The sequence below is a fragment of the Lycium barbarum genome, chromosome 12, assembly GCF_019175385.1.
Source record: "Lycium barbarum isolate Lr01 chromosome 12, ASM1917538v2, whole genome shotgun sequence".
Taxonomy (NCBI): Eukaryota; Viridiplantae; Streptophyta; class Magnoliopsida; order Solanales; family Solanaceae; genus Lycium; species Lycium barbarum.
In genome coordinates this window covers 77,276,740-77,297,679 of record NC_083348.1, presented here as the reverse complement: position 1 = coordinate 77,297,679, position 20,940 = coordinate 77,276,740, and the positions used below count along the sequence as shown (strand labels likewise).

At 37.4% G+C, this 20,940-nt stretch overlaps 2 protein-coding genes across 2 annotated transcripts; one reads left to right on the top strand and one right to left on the bottom strand.

Annotated features, from left to right (window-relative positions):
* Positions 1-118: 118 nt before the first annotated feature.
* On the bottom strand, positions 119-6,869 carry LOC132621528 (DEAD-box ATP-dependent RNA helicase 16). The gene is made up of 15 exons (XM_060335838.1): positions 6,622-6,869; positions 6,187-6,345; positions 5,782-5,871; positions 5,550-5,678; positions 5,222-5,322; positions 4,909-5,023; positions 4,319-4,450; positions 3,920-3,985; positions 3,636-3,815; positions 3,382-3,477; positions 2,678-2,815; positions 1,934-2,016; positions 1,222-1,259; positions 926-1,140; positions 119-450 (listed from the first exon to the last, which is right to left on the bottom strand). The coding sequence occupies exons 1-15, from the start codon at positions 6,781-6,783 to the stop codon at positions 361-363; spliced, it is 1,794 nt and encodes a 597-aa protein (XP_060191821.1). The 5' UTR covers positions 6,784-6,869; the 3' UTR covers positions 119-360.
* Positions 6,870-10,129: 3,260 nt separating this feature from the next.
* LOC132622056 (berberine bridge enzyme-like 8) lies at positions 10,130-11,930 on the top strand. Its single transcript, XM_060336575.1, has one exon. The coding sequence runs from the start codon at positions 10,157-10,159 to the stop codon at positions 11,756-11,758; it is 1,602 nt and encodes a 533-aa protein (XP_060192558.1). The 5' UTR covers positions 10,130-10,156; the 3' UTR covers positions 11,759-11,930.
* The last annotated feature ends 9,010 nt before the right edge of the window (positions 11,931-20,940 follow it).

Here is a 20,940-nt window from a genome sequence, read left to right as displayed (position 1 = left end):
ATTATTTCACTCGTCGCCAGTATTCAGATCCCAGAATGGGGTGGATGGCCAGCAATGGCGGAGCCAAGATTTTCGCCTAACGGTTCAAATATATTAAGTAGATACATGAGAAAGCCAAGGGGATTCAACAATTACTATATATACATAAAAAATAATTTTCATTTTTTGCTGAGGGGGTTCATCCTTGGTGGCTACCTAGCTCCGCCCCTGACAGCGGGACCTTGGAGGGACAAGGCCAGAGGGAGGGCAAGTACCAACAGTGGCTCGAGAGTTGATAGAATCTCGGAGAACGCATTCAAAAAAAATTGATTAATAAATAATTCAAATTTCGTATAAAATACAATTCCTTGTATCAAACAATTAGGCAGGGTGGTTCTTCTTCTGTTTATGGTCATTATCAGTATCTTTTGCCTTTCTCTTCATTCCACCTTTCCCTGCTCGCTTCGGTGCCTGCAATCAAAGAAGACGTTTTCTATCAAATAGCTCAATAATTTTTCTTAGGATAGCAAATCTAAAGCCGCCAGCGCTCCCATGCCAATGTACAAGTCCACAGCTTCATAGCAATGTTGGTTTCTCGAGATACCAAAACTAAAAGAACACAATTATCTAGGATCAAAATTCTTATAGCTGTGGTAAAAGAAGCTATGATCTTTTGATAAAGTAAAAGATTATATACTCATTTCCTTCAGTAACCTGATATCGTGTTTCAGATCTATTTTTCTTTTTTCTCTTTTTTGATCATGTGGAACATAGTAACTTCAGGGAATATATGGTTTCTTCACCTTGAAATACCTTCATGACTACAACAGCAATAGAAGTATAAGATGACCAAATGAAGTTCAATTTCTAGTGGTACATAGATAACACGGGAATGTAAAATCACCAATGCATACAGATAGTGCAAGTAGAGGTTGGGGAGGTATACCTCAGCTGAAAATGTTTTAAGAGGGTCTCTGCTTCTTTTGAACCTTCCTTTCGATCCTTTGCCGCGAGATGGATTCGTATTGCCCATTGCAGCTCTGGCCAGCTTCACAATCTTGCTGGCTTCTTGTGTTGTTGGATCCAATAGGTAGTCAGGTACATCACGTAGATGTGGGGCAGGTGCCTTCTTGCTTAACATCTTATCATGCTTCAAAAGATCTGTCCAGAACATTTGAATACAATGAGTACTGTGATTGTGTTAAACTCAAAAGTATATCCCACACACTACAGCTAAAGTACCTAAGTCTTTCGGATTATCTTGAAAATGAGCCTTCAACCTGATCAAGAAAAGCGGAAAAAGTACTTCAGTTGATACAAATGTCAAGTCAAGCCCAAGAAAATACAAACATGGAGAAATTAAAAACCAGCAATAAGAGGCTTGCGAAGTGACAGAGAAGGTGAAGAATAATAATAAACAAAAAACCATATGAAAGCAAACTATTAATCCACAAAATATAAGTCTATTAGACACACCTATACAACCAATAAACAGTTGACAAATATTTTAACTTCTTCCCGTAAGTATAGTATAGTTTACTGCAGCTTCCACCTATTACGAGTCATTCAAATCATTTGATAAAGTATGAGTCATTCAAATCTTGAAATTCCTTGCAAAAAATCTGAGTAAATTTTCAGTAGATATGCATCATACAATCAAGAGTCACGTTAACCAGCATGCCATCAAACCACCCCTTTTTTAACTGGAAGAACTCTTTTTACACACCTTAATGTGATGAAGAATTGAGATACGGAGGTCCTTATCAAAAAATAATGGGATGAGGACGAAAATAACACCTATTTTGGATGGAAACATGACAATCATTCTTGGACAGAAAACACAGTAATTAAGCAAAAGTATCTGAGCAATATTTTCTGTAGTAGTCAGAAACAATCCCAATAAACAAAGAACATCTCTGTGACCAAAAAGAACAGGAAAAAAAGAGTAGCTTACTTTTGAGAATTAAGAATTTCATTCCTCAGATCCTGCGCCCGTGATTCTCTTACAGCAATTTTTGTAACACTCCTTGCAACATCCTATATAAAAGATGGAAGTCAAGTTATCTAGACTTCCAAAACAAAGAAATTGGCAGGAGTGCACAAGTATACAATTCAAAGTTAACTGTTTTTCTTTACTTCCTTTTGTCCTGGAGATGTGGGGAAAGGTGATGGCTTGCAGTAATAACCAACTTCTTAAAAGTTTTCAGTAGTCACATGAGTTAATTTTACTTGCATGGATCTCCTGTATAGTCGTATGCTTGTGCATCAAGAGGTTGACAAAATATGGACTTATTAATAATCTGTTGATTTACATGATGCATCTGGGCTGCACTTATCTAAAGGACATCAACACAACAACTCCAATTCGTTTATGCTTTAACTAATGAGGTTCACTTTTTAAATGCTCTATAAAAAGTGTTGATTTACATGATGCATCTGGGCTGCACTTGTCTGTTGATTTACATGATGCATCTGGGCTGCACTTGGTCTGTTTCTTTTCACAAAAAGCGTACTCAAGATAGTTAAAGCAAGAAGCATCATATAACTCTTAAGACACTCCCTTGATAACCTCAGCTTCACAAAGCTCACCGCAACTGTAGACTAGGTGACACACTCCTAACTCTGCTAGGCTCCAAATTTTACTGTTGAACGCCATTGAACTGCGTTTAAATACAAATATAATTGATGAAACTTTTACCTCAGCTCGGTAACGCAAAGACTCCACTGCATTTTTACTCAGCAATGGGAATGGGGCAATAAACTGTGACACCTTGTCTTCATTTCCCCCCAGTAAAGATTTAATCTCTTCAAATATTTCTGTCTCTTCAGCAGAAACCTGTAGCAGAACAAAGACATGGTCACAAACGCGGGAAAAACATGGTTTTCTACTATATTCCTCAGAAGAGAATTCAAAGAAAAGAAGAATAAGTAATGTTAGAGAAAATGTATAAAACCAATTCCCCCGTCATCAATTCTACAAACTCATGCCTCTCTCTCCAATGAAAAGTAAATTCAGAGAGTAGACAAAAAAGAACTTCAAAGGGGAGGTTGGAGCAACGGTAAGGTTGTCTCCGTGTGACCTACAAAGCTGTGGAAGCAGCCACTAATGCTTGCACTAGGTTACGCTGTCTACATCACACCCCTTGGGGTGCAGCACTTCCCCGGACTTTACTAATGTGGGATGCTTTGTGTACCGGGCTGCCCTTTTTAGATGAAATAAGAACTTCGGGTAATTTGTTAATGCCAAGAGCTAAATTCTATGAATCAGTAGTTCAAAACTTAAAAACCAAACAACATTAAGACACATAATCTATAATACGATATTGAGAAGTTGTCAAATAAAATATATGCTAGAAATCACATTGTACATCAATGATCTCAGATATGTCTTAAGGTACTCACAAGAGAAACAGATGCTCCAGTATTATATGCTCTTCCAGTACGTCCAATTCGATGTACATAGCCTGCAGCAGTTTGAGGCATCTCATAATTTATCACCTATTCAAAATAAGCCACAAAGAGAATATGGATTATTAGGTCTATAAAAAAAGCTGAACTTGCATTGGGAGTATATCCTCTATCACTAAACGGGAAAGAAACAGAACATAAGCTGCCAAACAGAGGACAAGATTCCAAAAAGAACACTAACAACTTACAGTATGCACATTTTTGAAGTCTATCCCTCTGACCACGCCAAACTCTGCATCCAATTTATGCTTTCGGTGTTTTTTCGATTTTTTCCGCTCAACGCCATTTTGATCATCAACCTGTTCCTTTCCTTCTGATTGACTTTCATCAGTCGCAATCAAGTAATCAAATAGCCCAGCATTGAATTCCTGATTAAAAATAGAATAATGAGATTACTGAAAATTTGTTGAACAACAACAAAAACCATACAAAGGGTGTGCATTTCTTGGCATTCCACATTTATATGACAGACCTCAAGGATGTGTAGACGAGAACTCTGAGGCAGCTCAGCATTTAGCACTGCAGACTTGATCCCAAACTGCAAAACATAACCCGGATTTCAAAAATAGTATCACAAACCAACAAAAAGCATTCCCCCGCATGGCTGCGCCATCCACATATACTAGGAGGTATAATAGAACAAACTTCAACAATTCCTAAAAGAGAGGCTTTTAGAAAGAAAAAAATAATAATAACTATAATACTAATAATAAGAGGGGAAAAACAAAGATTCAAGCAGTAAAGATGTCTTGGTGCTTACTAAAAGAGGTACCAGAAGATAAATATGATATTTTACTTAGTATTTTCTACAGCATTCATAAATTGATAACACGTCTTATGATAATTAGTGGCATCATGTACATGAATATACCTGCTCAAAGAATAGTTTGAGTCTAAAACTCATGTCAATTGAATTTGTAAATATCAGCACTTTTTTCTGAACCAACTCTAGCTTCAAGAGGGCAAGGATATGAACAAGCTTATCACGAGCAGCACAAGAAATCTGAACAAACAGTAGAGTTGGTCATCAGAGACATTAAGCTATAAAAGAAAACAATAACATTGAGCACCAACAAGACGCAGTTGTTGAGGCGTATTGTTATTGTTGTAATAAGACGTCTAGAACAAAATAAAATCCTGTTAAGGGCAAATACACTGCCTACTGGAAGTTAGTGTCAAAATATGGCACTTACCCACCACAAGAGATTGAAAAGTGTGCGACAACTGAACATGTATGATGATTTACCATTTTATATGCATCCTAAATCCATGCCTTAGCACAGAAGATGCAGCTTCTTAATCAAGTATTACAGAAGCCAAAAGTATGAGGATCACACTATCGAATTTGAACATATCTATTAGATGATAAAGTACCAAGAAGGAACCAAAATCTTAATGTTAAACTGTTGAAGAAAGGACAGACTACTAAATCAGGTAACTCTATTGAAGGCATATACTTACATAAAATTGCTGAACATTTTTTGGGACAATGTCATCCTTTGTGTCGCCCACCTCAGGCAAAGTTAAGATGTAGGGATTGTGTAAAATAAGTTTCTTCAGCTTTTCAACATCAGAACTGCAACATTAACATGATTAAGTAAGTTCATATCGAAACCTTGAGATGGGGGACAAAGATGGGAAGTGAGATGGTAAAAACCAAGAAGAAAAAAGAAGTCAAGAACTTTGTCATGGAGAAAACCAACATATGCAACAGTAGAAGAATCAGCAAGAATTTGCATAACATATTTTTGCTAGTATAGTAAGGTGAGCATACCTTGAGGTTGCCGACATCAAAAGGCACTGGCAACCTTTTGGTTTATGAGATGTAAGAGCTTTCAGATCATCTTCATATCCATACGACAAAAGAAGATCTGCCTGATACAGAAACATAATTATCAACCTCCTGTCAGTTCAAACAAATACAGACAAGGGGTGGTTACACTTAAAAGACTTATGCTTTATTTATCGCGAGACATCCAACCTTCACAGCCGAACTTTTGAGATTTTGAACAATGCGACTCATTATATATCTAATGACATCAGCAAAAAGTCTTGCAACTAGAAGAATTTCTGAGGAACAAAGTTTATGTAAACTAACCCACCTCATCGAGAATGAGATAGGAGAGAGAATCTTGAACAGCTTTTGGTTGAATAATTCCATTTGACAAGCATGTCTTTATACAAGCAGGAGTAGATATAACAATTTCCGGAGGCCCCGCCAAGGTAGTTCTCTGAAACCAAAAATTCATAAATTTACCACCTCCGCACCATTTTGCATACACATAAATATCAGAAACTAATAATCAGCAAATAATTGTGAATAAAAGAACCAACCAGTTCAGAAACAGACATGGAGCTTGTCAATTGGACAAGCCTCAATTGCACCCGACATAGTTCAATCAGCGAATTCGCCTCCGAACAAACCTGGACAATAAACACAAATAAAATATACAGACAAACTGAAGAAAAAAAGAAAAAAAAATCAGCTCCCGTTTGGCCATAGATTTTCAAAAAAAGTTTGTAAACGTTGTTTATCAGTTTTTGAATATTTATCTTTAAGAAATTTCAAGTTCCAAAAAGGGGCCAGATTAGTTTTTGGGTGAAATTTCACTTGTACTCAGAAAACATCAAATTTTCTCCAAGTAAAATGCATGTCCAGACACAACCAAAAACTCATTTCAAGTCTCAACAAAATGTATGGTTAAAAATTTCCCCAAAATAAAAGCAGCAAGTTTGGACCTGTTGACACAATTCCCTTGTGGGAACAAGAATCAATGCAGTGGGAGCAAGTTTGTTCGTTGAAGGTGACTGAGTAAAGAGCTTCTGAAGTAAAGGAAGGAGATACGCAAAGGTCTTTCCAGAACCAGTCTTAGCTCGAGCAACCACATCTTGGCCTCCCTAAAGAACAAAAGACCCTGTTAAATCAGTACAAATAGGCAGATATCAAATCTCATCACTACTCTTATTGGCAAGTTCTTTTTTCCCATCCACACAAGTACTCTTCTGCAGATTCTTATTTCAAATTCTTGGTTGTTTAAAATTCAATGCCAACCAGTCAGCTTAAACCAAAACTGTAGCTTTAGCCCTGCCCTAACCAGTTAAAAATTTACAAAAATAATGTTTTGCCCTGCCCCATATAAATCTTCCTACAAATGTGAAGAGAATGAAACTTACGAGGATAAGAGGAATAGCAACACGCTGAATAGGGGTTGGTTTATCGATGTTTTTTTTGGTTAAGGCACGGATTAAGCGAGGGTCAACTCCCAACTCTTCAAAGCTCTGCTCTTCTTCTTCTTGCTCCTCCTCAACTCTTTCTTCTTCTTCTACTTTCTTCATAATAATTTGGCAAAACAGTAGAATTGGAAAAGCAGAAGGATGGAAATATGCAGGGTTTTGGTTGGGTTTTGGCTTTGAGACGGTCAAGTCTGAATCTTTTTGGCGCACAGGTCAAACTTGAGGTATGGACTTACTGGTGTGGGCTTCTATAAATCAATCAAACGGGCCAAGTCGAAAAACAAAACAATTTTTTGTGGATTGTCCTTCAAAGGCACTGGTCTTTAATTTTTGTCCCACAAATTGCTAGTCTTTAATTTTTATCCTTCGCTTAAAAAAGTGGCTGAAAATTTCTCGAAGTTCTGGGTTTGAACTCACGCTCAATCAAAAGAAAAAAAATTACAAGGTAAGGCTTTGCAAGGCAAAGTCTACCGCATAAGACAAACTTTTTGTAAAATCTTGCCTTGTGAATGTTTTTTTATTTTATGACAAAGCCGGGATTCTAATCCAAAACCTCAGGATATTTTAGGTGAAGAACAAAAACTAAAGACCAGCAATTTGAGGGATAAAAGTTAAAGACCACCCCCAAAGATAGACAATCGTGCAAATTGCCCAAAAGAAAAATGAAAAAAGTTGGGCTTAATGAATGTGCTAAGAAACTAATGCTTAAGGGCTGGGGTCGTTTGTCTCTATTTCGGGATGGTTTTTAATTTTTTGGCCCTTGAATTTGTGGTCTTTGATTTTTATCCTTCAGCACTTTTGATGCGGCATAAATTAAATTTCGGCCAACATAGTAAGTGTTTAGCTTGGAAATATGTATCTCGCCATCCAACAAGTTATGTCAGAAAAGGAAACATGTTTAACACTCAATACACCTGAAATATACTACACAACATATGCCGCAAACTTAATTTATATAAAACTTGTGTCGAGCAAGACAAAAGTTTAGTTTCCGAAGATAAAATGTTACAGAAATGATGCGGAGCGAAGTATATCTGAATATTCTCATTAAATAGACCAAAGAGACAAAATTAAAGACTACAAATATGAGGGACAAAAAATTAAACAACAGTCCGTACCAAAGACAATCTGTGCAAAAATTTGAAAAACTACCGATTTTTTTTAAAAATATCGGTTTAAACCGAAGAAATAAAACAAAATAGTTCCCTAAGTATAGTTAGATCTATTTTGATTCTTGATATATAACCCTATACATTAGTAGTCTTTTACGTTTTATGATAGAGGATCACTTTTAGTCCATGATTAACGGATTCATACGTATATAACGACATAACTCAAAATACTAACGAGAAACAAAATGATAATGACAAAGAACTATTTTTTTGAGATCACTAAAGACAATGGCATATCTAGCCTATAAGGTAGGAGCTCAATTGAACCCCAAACTTTCGATGCGGTGTTTAAATTTTTGTGTAAAAATTTATTAAAATTATAAATAAATAGTTGATATGAACCCATAACTTTAAAAATATAATGGATTCATTAAGAATTTTAAGATTGAACTCATAAAATTTAAATTCTGAATCCGCGTAAGATGTGAAAGTCCCTCGAGATAACTTTAACCTTTGCAAATTCTCATTTGTGCGATGGATGTTAACGGAGAGCTGGTGGAGCGGCATGCATGGTTGTCTGTTGACCTTGACTAGCCATTTAATTTTTAGTACTACTTATTTTGGTTTCAAGTTCTAGATAATTATCAAGTGCTAATAGCAAAATTTAAAGTCATAAGTTGAGTTGGAGACACATATTGGCCTCGATCGCCAAAGACAGGATGCTTAATTGGGCATGAACCCACCAAGTCCAAAATGCATGAAGCTTTTGCCAACGAAACTATTACGTAGCACATGACGAAATGTAAAACCGTAGAACTAAATAAATGGACTTATTCATCTTTTACATGAGAAAGATATGTATGATAATAAACTTTATTACTTTTGTTTTTGTCTTCTAATTTTCGAAAAATAGATAAAGAGAGGGACGGAGGAGGCTAGGTTAGCCGAAAGATGGTTATCGGTTCAAGAACGTAAGGTGTCCCAGTTTTTTCAGGGTAAGAAGCAAGGATATGGGCTCGTGTAAGTAGGAAACAAAAAATATCTATTCTAGTTCTATCATCAGCTATGGGTTTGAATCTAAGAGAAATTGTAGAGAATGTTTGCTATCTTGAAATTTCTTCTTGATGTTTAATCTTAGCCAAAATTCGGTGTCGTTAATTATTAGAAATCTAAAAGCGAACATCATTTTCTTTAGGGAAACCATCTTTCGGATGATTTTGTTAACATAAGGCTTTACTAAAAAAGATATTATATAAAGTTAAGTCAAGAAAAGCTTTGATCATTTAAACGAAACCATTTTGTACAAGTAAATAATTGATTTTCCAGTAATAAAATAATTTTAAGAGTTGACCAGAAAGTGAGGCACGCATTAAATAGAAGTGTTGTGCACGATACATAATAATAGTTACATATTTGTATTTAAGCAGAGGCGAATGCAAAAACGTATATTCCCGCTGTCTCAATTTGTTTGACACTTTTTATTTTTCGAGAGTCAAATTTCATAATTATGATCGTGTGTTTAGACATAGAATCATAAGAAAATTCGAAATAAAATTTATATATTTAGAAATTACGTAAAAAATACTATAAGTCACTATAATTAATAATCTAAAATATTTAAAAGACATATGACAAAATTACGGTCAAAGAACAATTCAGTTTGACTCTCGAGAAACGAAAAGTATCAAACAAATTGGGACGGAGGGAGTAGATTATTCTAGAAAAGTCAGTTTACTGATTTAGTTATAGCTATCAAGTGTATTCAACAAAAATATAAAGTTTTGACGAAAACTTAGAACTCTAACTTGGTCGCGGTGTATAAGATATATATGATGAGATTTATACTAACTTTTCTAAGCTAAACAACCAAATTTTAAGTTGAAAATTTAAAATAAATGTAGAGAATTGACTAATTTATCGGAGTGTCGTCTATTACCTGATTTTTTTTTTCTTAATTCACATTGCATTAATTTGACTTTTTCTTACAATATACCTATCTTATACTCCATGGAAACGTGTCTAATTAAGGTCACTACCCGGCGGCTGCTTCAGAGCTTGAGATGTCAACCAGTTGGCCGCGATCTTACCTTATATAATATAATAATTAGATAAACGAGTATCACAAATTAGATGATGATGAGAAAGTAAGCAAATTAATGCATCTACTAGAATGTCAAAGCCTAATATATAATATTGGTATGATTCTTATATCTTACTTTGAATTTTCTCTGGTCAAATTGGAAGCAGATATGATATTTAAGTTAACTTTTTAATTTTCAAACCAGTTTCATTGACTTATTAGCCCAACAATTCCCTATAAAATACCATATAGCGAATCATTAAAATCACATCAAATTTATCCAATGACGAAAATTCCACTATTCTGCTCGTCCCTTATTATTTTTCTTGTTCTTGCTACTTCAATAAGTCCTTCCCATGAAAACCAAACATTTCTTGAATGTCTTAAAACAAATTCAAACCCTTCGTATCCAATTTCCTCACTAGTGTATTCTCCCAATAATTCTTCATTTCCATCTGTTTTGCAAGAATACATAAGAAATTTAAGGTTCAATGAGTCCACAACAAGGAAACCTCTCTTCATACTCACTGCTCAGCATGAATCTCATATTCAAGCATCAATTATTTGTGCAAAATCACAAGGTTTGCAAATGAAAATTCGGAGCGGTGGGCATGACTACGAGGGTCTTTCTTATGTCTCGGACGTACCATTTTTCATCGTTGACATGTTCAATTTCCGGTCTATAAACGTTAGCATTGAGGACGAATCGGCTTGGGTTGAAGTGGGTGCAACACTTGGTGAAGTTTACTACAGAATCGCCGAAAAAAGCAACGTGCATGGCTTCCCCGCTGGAGTTTGTCCCACCGTGGGCGTTGGTGGCCACTTTAGTGGGGGCGGTTACGGTAACATGATAAGGAAATACGGCCTGACGGTCGATAACATCGATGATGCTAAATTAATCGATGTTCATGGTCGAATCCTCGACCGTAAGTCCATGGGGGAGGACTTATTTTGGGCCATAACAGGCGGTGGAGGGGTAAGTTATGGAGTCGTCTTGTCATATAAAATAAAGTTGGTTCGAGTCCCACCAAAGGTGACAGTTTTTCGAGTCCAGAGATTTTATGACCAAAATGCGCTCGACCTTGCTTACATATGGCAACGTCGCGCGGACAAGTGGGACAATGACCTTTTCATGAGATTGATCATTGACGTAGTTAATAGCACTACACGTACCACGGAGAAAACCATAAGGGTGTCTTTCTTTACTTTATTTCTCGGAGACTCAAACCGACTTCTGTCACTTCTCAACGGAAGTTTCCCAGAATTAGGGTTAGAAAGAAAGGACTGCATCGAGATGACCTGGATAGAATCCGTTCTTTACTATACAAGTTTGCCAATTACCCCAATTGATGCTTTGCTAAGTAGGTCACCTCCCCTATCATATTTGAAAAGGAAATCAGATTACTTGCAAAAACCAATGTCAAAAGAAGGGCTAGAGTTCATATTCAAGAAAATGATAGAGCTACAAACCCCAACGATGTTGACGTTTAATCCCTATGGTGGGAAAATGAGTGAAAGTTCACCTTTTGCTAAGCCAATGCCCCATAGAGCTGGAAATATAGCCAAGATTCAATATTCAACAAATTGGAATGAGAAAGGAGTTGAGGCTGCAAACCACTACCTCAACTTGACAAAAGTACTTTATGAATATATGACACCCTTTGTGTCAAAATCCCCAAGGTTAGCATATTTGAATTATAGGGATCTTGATATAGGTATTACACACAATGGGAAATTGAGTTACTTTGAAGGGAAAGTGTATGGGATCAAGTACTTCAAGAAGGAAAATTTCAACAGGTTGGTGAAGATCAAGACTAAGGTTGATCCTGAAAATTTCTTCAGGAATGAACAAAGCATCCCAGTTTACCCAGCTTGGAGGATGTAGATATATATTAAGGGGGAAATATGGATTTATATATAATTTAAAAGGTGATTTGGTTTCATTTAGATTATTAATTAATTGTTGTTTGATTCTTAAAATGTAATATTCACACTAGTGATCTGTTTATGAAGATAATGAATACTGTAATATATTTATGTAAAGGTTGAAATTTTAATATGATTTCGTTTCCTACTATGAATAGATAAAGTTTTTTTTTTTTCCTTCTTTTTCTTCTTCTAGGTGTTGACTTTAATTTGGTTTGTAATCCTTAGACTATTTACTTAATTATACCTTTAACAAAACACACGTGTGTTGTTAGAGAAGCATTTTTTTTTTAAATTTAATTATGTTTTCAACACGTTCTTTATCTGCAGATATATATTTTTTTATGAGTAAAAAATGTAAAAATTTATCTTAATAATGAGTGGAGATGAGACTCAAACCAGAATATTGTTAAAAAAATACATTTTTATTTAATTACTTAATTATATGAATTCTTTGTTTCATCATTTTGGTAAATGGACAGTATAAGTGCACGTGGTCGAAGAGGATTAGAGAAGACGCCCAAGGTGTTGGTTCTCAAGCCAAGCGCATGAAATAAAGATCTAGATGTAAAATTTATGGGTTCAAAATAATAACTCCATCAGTTTCATAAAATTTACTTAGTGCAGAATCTATTATTTGTACTTAGTGAATTTCTAACACTTATATATAGCCTAAGCCAAATCTATAAGTATGTGAGTTTGTCACGCCCCGAACCATGGCCTGGGCGTAACACGGCACTCGGGCCTTATTTGCATGTGTCCGAGTGAACCTCATGGCTTGCTTGTCAACATGGGAATCAAAACAACATAATCTATATGATGCAATTTAAATGAATCATGAAAACGTAATTGCGGAATAAAGTCTTGAAGTAATCTCATAGCATGAAAAATCATGAAAAATGTAATAGTCTGCAATCATAAAAGCACAATTGACTCCGTGAACTAACATCTTACTATGAAACCTCTAAAACATGTCTGAATACTAACTACCAGGACATGGCCCTGGACTACCATAAACTGAATACTAGTGCAAACTCCATGTTGAACCCCGAGAGAAGTGGGGCTCACCAATAAGCTGATAACTGAGGTGATCCTACTGCGCAGGTGTATGCTCCTGAGAATCGATATCTGCACCGTGAAGTGCAAGCCCCGGGCAAAAAGGGACGTTAGTACATGGTGAATAGTACTAGTATGTAAAACCTGCTGAAATAAAGAACATGGCACAACATAGGTATAGGACATGAACTGAAACTGAATATAACTTGAATATGAGCATGAAACGTGAGTAAAGTCTGAAAACAGGAAATTAATGGAAATACAACAACAACAACAACAGCCCAGTGAAATCCCACATCTTGGGGTCTGGGGAGGGTATAATGTACGCAGACCTTACTCCTACCAAGGTAGGATGGCTGTTTCCGAGAGACCCTCGGCTCAATAGAAGCATAAAAAGGGGGTCAGATAAGGTTAAAAGATTTAAAACGATATTGCAATGCAATAATGCAAGCGACACAGTAAAACAGGATAATCAAGGAATTCAAAGCGATATGGAAATGCAAATCACGAAAGCGGCACAGATAAAATAGAGTAATCAAAGTACAGAAAGTAGCAAATAATAACATAAATCAAAGCACAAGAAATTATAATGCGCTAATGCGCCTACTAATAAGGAAAGATAACGAGACTTATATACTAGCCTTCTACCCTAATGTGGGTCCTCCACACCTTCCTATCTAAGGTCATGTCCTCGGTAAGCTGTAACTGCGTCATGTCCTGTCTAATCACCTCTCCCCAATATTTCTTTGGCCTACCCCTACCTCTTCTGAAACCATCCATGGCTAACCTCTCACACCTCCGCACTGGGGCATCTATGTCTCTCCTCTTCACATGCCCAAACCATCTTAGTCGCATTTCCCGCATCTTGTCTTCCACCGAGGCCACTCCCACCTTATCCCGAATAGCCTCATTTCTAATCCTGTCGCTCCTAGTGTGCCCACACATCCATCTCAACATTCTCATCTCGGCAACTTTCATCTTTTGAACGTGAGAGATCTTAACTGGCCAACACTCCGCCCCATACAACATAGCCGGTCTAACCACCACTCTGTAGAACTTGCCCTTCAGTTGTGGTGGCACCTTCTTGTCACATAGCACTCCTGAAGCTAGCCTCCATTTCATCCACCCTACCCCAATACGATGTGTGACATCATCGTCAATCTCCCCGCTGCCTTGCATGATAGACCCAAGGTACTTGAAACTACTTTTCTTTTGGATGGCCTGAGCACCAAGCCTAACTTCCACGCCAACCTCCTGGGGTGTCTCACTGAACTTACACTCTAAGTACTCTGTCTTGGTCCTACTCAGCTTAAATCCTTTAGACTCTAAGGTATGTCTCCAATCCTCCAGCTTAGCGTTAACTCCGCTACGAGTCTCATCGATCAGGACTATGTCGTCCGCGAAAAGCATACACCATGGCACCTCACCTTGAATTTGTCGCGTCAATCTATCCATCACCAAGGTAAATAAAAACGGACTAAGAGCTGATCCTTGATGCAACCCCATCACAACTGGAAAGTGCTCTGAGTCCCCTCCTACTGTCCTTACTCTAGTTTTGGCTTCCTCATACATGTCCTTGATCACCCTAATGTATGCTACAAGTACACCTTTATCCTCCAAACATCTCCATAGGATTTCTCTTGGAACTTTATCGTAAGCCTTTTCTAGGTCGATGAGTACCATATGCAAGTCCCTCTTCCTCTCCCTATACTGCTCCACCAGTCTCCTCACAAGATGAATGGCTTCTGTAGTTGAGCGTCCCGGCATAAATCCGAACTGGTTCTCTGAAATAGACACGCCTCTCCTCACTCTCATCTCCACCACTCTTTCCCACACTTTCATAGTATGGCTTAGTAGCTTGATACCTCTATAGTTTTCGCAACTCTGGACATCCCCCTTGTTTTTGTATAGAGGGATCATTACGCTCGACCTCCATTCTTCGGGCATCGTTGCCGTCTTAAAGATGACATTAAACAACCTAGTCAGCCACTCCAAACCTGCCGAGCTCGCGCTCTTCCAAAATTCCCCAGGGATCTCGTCAGGTCCGGTCGCTCTTCCCCTGCGCATCCTACGGACAGCACCCTTAACCTCCTCAACCTTAATACTCCTGCAATACCCAAAATCGTGACGCCTTTCTGTATGCTCCAAATCTCCCAACACGATGTCTCTCTCCCCTTCTTCATTCAAGAGTTTGTGAAAATATGACTGCCATCTCTGTTTAATGAGAGTCTCCTCTACCAATACTTTTCCATGCTCATCTTTAATGCACTTCACTTGATCCACATCGCGCGCCCTTCTCTCCCGCACCCTGGCTAGCCTGAACAATTTCCTATCCCCGCCTTTCTCTTCTAGTTCAGCATAGAGGCGTTCAAAAGCTGTCGTTTTTGCCGTCGAAACCGCCGACTTCGCCTCCTTCCTCGCTATCTTATAAAGTTCCCTATTCGTCCACATCTCCACCTCATCCTTGCTTTCTATCAGCTTCGCATACGCCATCTTCTTTGCTTCCACCTTCCCTTGCACTTCTCCATTCCACCACCAGTCCCCTCGATGCCGACCACGACTACCTGTCGAGACTCCCAACACTTCCCTTGCTACAACCCTAATACAACTAGCCGTCCTATCCCACATACTGGTCGCATCCCCACTACTATCCCAGGCCCCCATATCCTTCAATTTCTCTTCCATCTCCAGGGCACTAGCCGTGGTCAAACTCCCCCATCTGATCCTAGGTCGATCATCCCCGACCCTCTTCTTCCTCGTCATCTTAATCCCTAAATCCATCACCAAGAGCTTATGTCGGGTTGTAAGGTTGTCCCTCGGAATGACCTTACAATCTTTACACAAACCTTTATCATCCTTCCTAAGAAGTAAAAAATCTATCTGAGTCTTAGCCGCCGAACTACGGAAGGTTACCAAGTGCTCTTCCTTCTTTGGAAAACTCGAATTGGCTATCACCAACCCAAAAGCTCTTGCGAAATCCAAAAGTGAAACTCCTCCTCCATTTCTGTCCCCGAAGCCAAAGCCTCCATGCACATCATCATAACCTCCCGAAATAGACCCGATGTGCCCATTGAAATCCCCTCCCACGAAAAGTTTCTCAGTAGGCGGTATGCCTCCCACTAACTCGTCCAAATCCTCCCAAAAGCGCCTCTTCTCCTCCTCGCGTAAGCCCGCTTGCGGCGCATAAGCACTAATAATGTTCAAAGTGGTCCCTTCAACGATCACCTTAATCGACATCATCCTATCGTTGACTCTCCTAACCTCCACCACCTGATCCCTTAAATCACTATCTACTAAAATGCCTACCCCATTCCTATACTTCGATCTACCAGAGAACCAAAGCTTATACCCGTCTACCTCCTTAGCTTTAGGTCCTACCCATTTGGTCTCTTGGACACAAGCTATATTAATCTTCCTCCTCTTAAGGGTCTTAACTAGCTCTATGGACTTTCCCGTTAACGTCCCAATGTTCCAAGAACCTACTCTCAGTCTAGATGCTCCTTTAACCCACTTACTCCTCCTAACCCTCGTCCCCGTCCCCGTCCCTGAACGAGAACATGACCCTAGTCTACCATCAATATCCAAAGCCACGAAAACGCGTTTGAACTAATAAATTAGTCAAAGGTCTAAAGTCAGCAAATGTAGCTACAAATGTATGAACAAAGCATAGATATGAGAACCGGAGGTACCAACTCCAATCGAAATGAACCTGTTCGCCGCCGGAAAATACTGTTCACGTCGGAGGTACTGTTCACGCGGAGTACTGTTAACGTCGGGAGTACTGTTCACGCGGAGTACTGTTCACGCGGAGTACTGTTCACAGCGAAAAAACCAGAAAATTTGCCGGAAAAATTCGCCGGCGACTGAGCAGCGGCTATCCGGCAGATAAAAAGGGAAAAAAGTAAAAGAGAAGAAGAAGAGGAGAAGAAAAAGGAAAAAGCGAAAGCAAAGTAAATGTAGCCGGAAAAGTCGCCGGCGTTACCTGGTCGCCGGTATTACCTGAATGTGATAGTGGCCGGAAAAGGATCTGAAATATCAGATATCAGATCTAATCTGATCTAAATCTCAGATCTAATGGTGAAGGGAAGAGGAGAGAGAGGAGAGAGAGGAGAGAGAAAGTTAGAGAGAAGTTTGGACGAAAGTTAATGGAAATACATGTATATAAAACTATTCGTAACGTGGGATATGTTATAGTATAACCGACAACATGATCTGGTACTTGCGTCCTACCAGCAGAACACACACACCTTGCCAAGGATATGAGATTTAAGTAATAATAAGCATGTAAGGATCCAAACTGCATAATAAAGGTGTTGCCTCCTTGCTGACAATCCTTATCCTACGGTGGCTATGTAGTTTCAGGCTTTACTGAGCCTTCTCGGTTAACTAAGCAAATCCCAAAAACATGAACATGATGTAGTTGGCTAAGAAGCCCATGATTTTTGTGAAATAACTTGTAACATGGTTTCATGAAATATCTTGTAATATGGTTTCATGAGATAACTTGTCATAGTCTTGCAAACATGTTCTTGATTCATGAGTAATAACAATAGTTCATGATTATATATATAATTGACTTGAAAACATGCTTGTAACTTGCTAGATAAAAATCATAAAATTTCATATAAACATAATGAGAACACATGAGGAAGAATTTATGATTCATGGATTAAGCTAGGGTTCCTAATAACCGTAATGGAAGACTAGGAATACAATAACGAATATAGATACAAAATTCGTATACATAAATACATAAATATGGGCTACCAATATGTTGGGTTTAATGCCCTAGGATTTGAACTTCATGAATATCAAGAAACGGAGCATGGGGAAGAACGTAGAGATTCCCACATGTGGATGGAAGTTCTACATACCTTAATTGCTCCAAAACTTAAATTAAAGACTTGAATTTTGGAGAAGATTTCCTAAATCTTGATTCTTGAACCTTGAGATGGGTTTTCTTGAAAACCCTAGATTAGGAACAATGATTTCTTGCTTAGATTATTAAAGTATATGTTAGAATTGAGTTGGAAGGGTTTGGATTGACTTACCTTGATGTTTTGGATTGATGCTACGGCTTGGAATTGTGAATAATGAAATAAAAGAACTCAAGGCTTGAATTTATACAAAAGTGAGGCGGAAATTATATGGACATATTATACGGTTCGTATAAAGTTATACGGTCCGTATAATAAGACCATATTTTAGCATGGCACAAAACAGAACGTCGGGTTGAGGTTTCATGAAGTACGGACGAGTTATACAGTCCGTATAAAATTATATGGGTCGTATAACCAGTTCGTATAACATGACCAGTGAATGGACTGCTCTGTAATCCTTCATTAAAATTGTCATAACTTTTTGTATAGATGTCCCCTTCACCCCCATAATATACCATTGGAAAGGTATTTCAAAGGGATACAACTTTCATTCAGGAAGTTTTCCCAAATTCCTAATTAATAAAGGGGTTATGGCCGTTGGAAGTAAAATCTTCTACAAACTCACTTGCAAACATGCCCCGTAGAGTGGCTTCTAACTTTGCTTTGCCCAAAGACATTTCTTATGACTTGATTAGTTTTCAAAACACGTCTTATAACCCTCATATTGGTTCCATTATATTATCATCTTACGAGTCAAATCTTCGCCCGAAGCTACGAGGTGTTACAGAGTCCGCCTAAACCAATAGGATTGTTTCAAGACTATAAGAAAAGTGCAAATATACCGCTCAATTTTGCGATTTAGAGCAGATATACCCCCCGTTAAAAAAGTGGGGTATATATACGCTTGCTGTTACAAAATGGTGCAAATATACCCTTTTCGCTAATGATATTTTTTTAAAATCATTTAGCTTAATTTTAATTAATAAAACAATGTCATGTGGCTTTAAAAGAAAGACTACACACTTTTTTTTAGTAGACATATTTTTATGACGCCACATGGTAAATTTTTTCTGATGGGTCGGGTCTAGTTCATTTAAAAAAATCTTTGTGGCTTTAAAAAAAAAAAAAGTTTTCCCATTTTTTTAAACAAATCAGACCCGACCCTCAGGAAAAAAACAATTATATGTGGCTTTAGAAAAATATGTATACTCAAAAAAATGGGTAGACATTTTTTTAAAGCCACTTGGTATTTTTTTTAATTAAAAAATAAACTAAATAATTTTTTTTTTTAAATTGTCATAAAAAAGGGTATATTTGCACCATTTGTAATGACAGAGGTATATTTACACCACTTTTATAACGGGGATATATTTGCTCCAAATAGCAAAGTTGAGGAGTATATTTGCACCTTTTCCTTATTAAAAATTTCAATGAATATCTACATGCACTATATATTACATTATATAATAGCAATTTGAGATCACTATAGGAATATATAAACTTAAATTTTGGACCCGTCTCGGATTAGAATCCAGTGACTTCAGTGCCAAGTTGTCAACAATATAATCAGCTTTGCATTAACACCAGCTGATAGGAGGTAGCTCCATTTCTATATATCGTAATGTCATGTCTTCAAAGTCATCGATATAAGGCCAACAACTCATGGTGGGAGGAAGAAATGAGAGTCTTCCTACCTTTTTCTTTCTAAAGAAGGATTATCGTAAATGAGACACAACTGCAAATTAAAAGACCGCCCCTACTTAAGTGACTTCTTGAAAACAACCATATATACGTACGCACACACACACGTACGTACGCATGCATTCCCCATCTCTCTATTTTTGTATTGAAGATTATGATCTCTCCTAGATCCAGGTTATATTACCAAAAATGGAAAAGGCATTTGTTATGTTTCTGCCATGTTAGACGACGCTGGCATGTTTTGCCACACACAGCTTGATGACTTGATCCGGTGAACCACCATTGGAAAACTAGGCCATGAACACATGATTCGTCCAATATGCCAAATTTAGGTAGGTTATCGATCCGTTCATTTATTAATTCAGTCTATTTTGACCCATCCAATTTAGTTCATCGAAAAGTTAGATTGATTTAGACATACATAGTCCAGATTAACTCATGATAAACTTTCTTAAAATATTTTCTTTTTAAAAAAAAAAAAAAAACATTGTTTGACTGTATGTTTGGCAATTAAACAAATTATAAGAAAGCAAACAAAATAACTAAAACTTGACAAGTGTCGGGCAGATTGGGTTATGACCCATTATTGAGCACGTCTTAACCAAGCCCATCTCAGCCAAAGTAATCTTTAAGCGAGTTGATAGGCCATGAACTAGATCAGAATCATTCTCAACGAGTCCATAAGAAGTGATCTTATTTTTTAAATCGGGTCTGGATAAAGACTAAAGACCCGCTCATTTATTAGCTCAATTCATTTTAACCCGCCCAAAATCAGCCAACTTCGCGCCCATTTGACACTCCTTATTATTCTTAAGTCGTTATGTTATCTTGTTCCTTGATTCTTAAATTAAAGTTGCTCAATTATTGTTACGTAAGACTTATTATTATGCTCTAGCGATCTGGATTATTATCTAGTACGTTTTACGAATAGTGTAGTACTGTTATGCTATAGATGATACATGTGGTTGATAGTGGTTTGCTTTTGTTATATGACTGAATGATCGCATAGTTGCATAAGGGTGATGTGGCAGCCTAAAAAATCAGCATTTACATATATCTTTTTTCTTAGAATTTTGATTTTTTTTCTTTAATTTTGATTTTTTTCTTTAAGTGCCCTAAATAAATAAAATAAGAACCCCAAAAGTCACAACTATTAAAAATTCTCTTTTGGTCAGTACTTAAATCTACGGTTACAACCGCTTGAAGATCCCAGCGATTCTTTTCCCTGACTGTTCATTCTTTCTCTTCATTCCCTGTTTATTGTTCTTCCTTTCCTATCCATTTTTGTTCTGTTGTTCTCTTGCTTCACTTTTCATCAATTTCTTGGATTCTTCTATATTCTTTCCTCATTGCTATCTCCACTTTATTTTTCATGCTCCAGTTACCTGAAATTTGATTTGTTTAATTCTGTCTGCGTTTGCATTACAACAGTGAAGAGGAAACTACATACCAATGGTACCCTACTCATCTGTGAGGGAAAAAACAAGGTGCTTACTTTGACGAT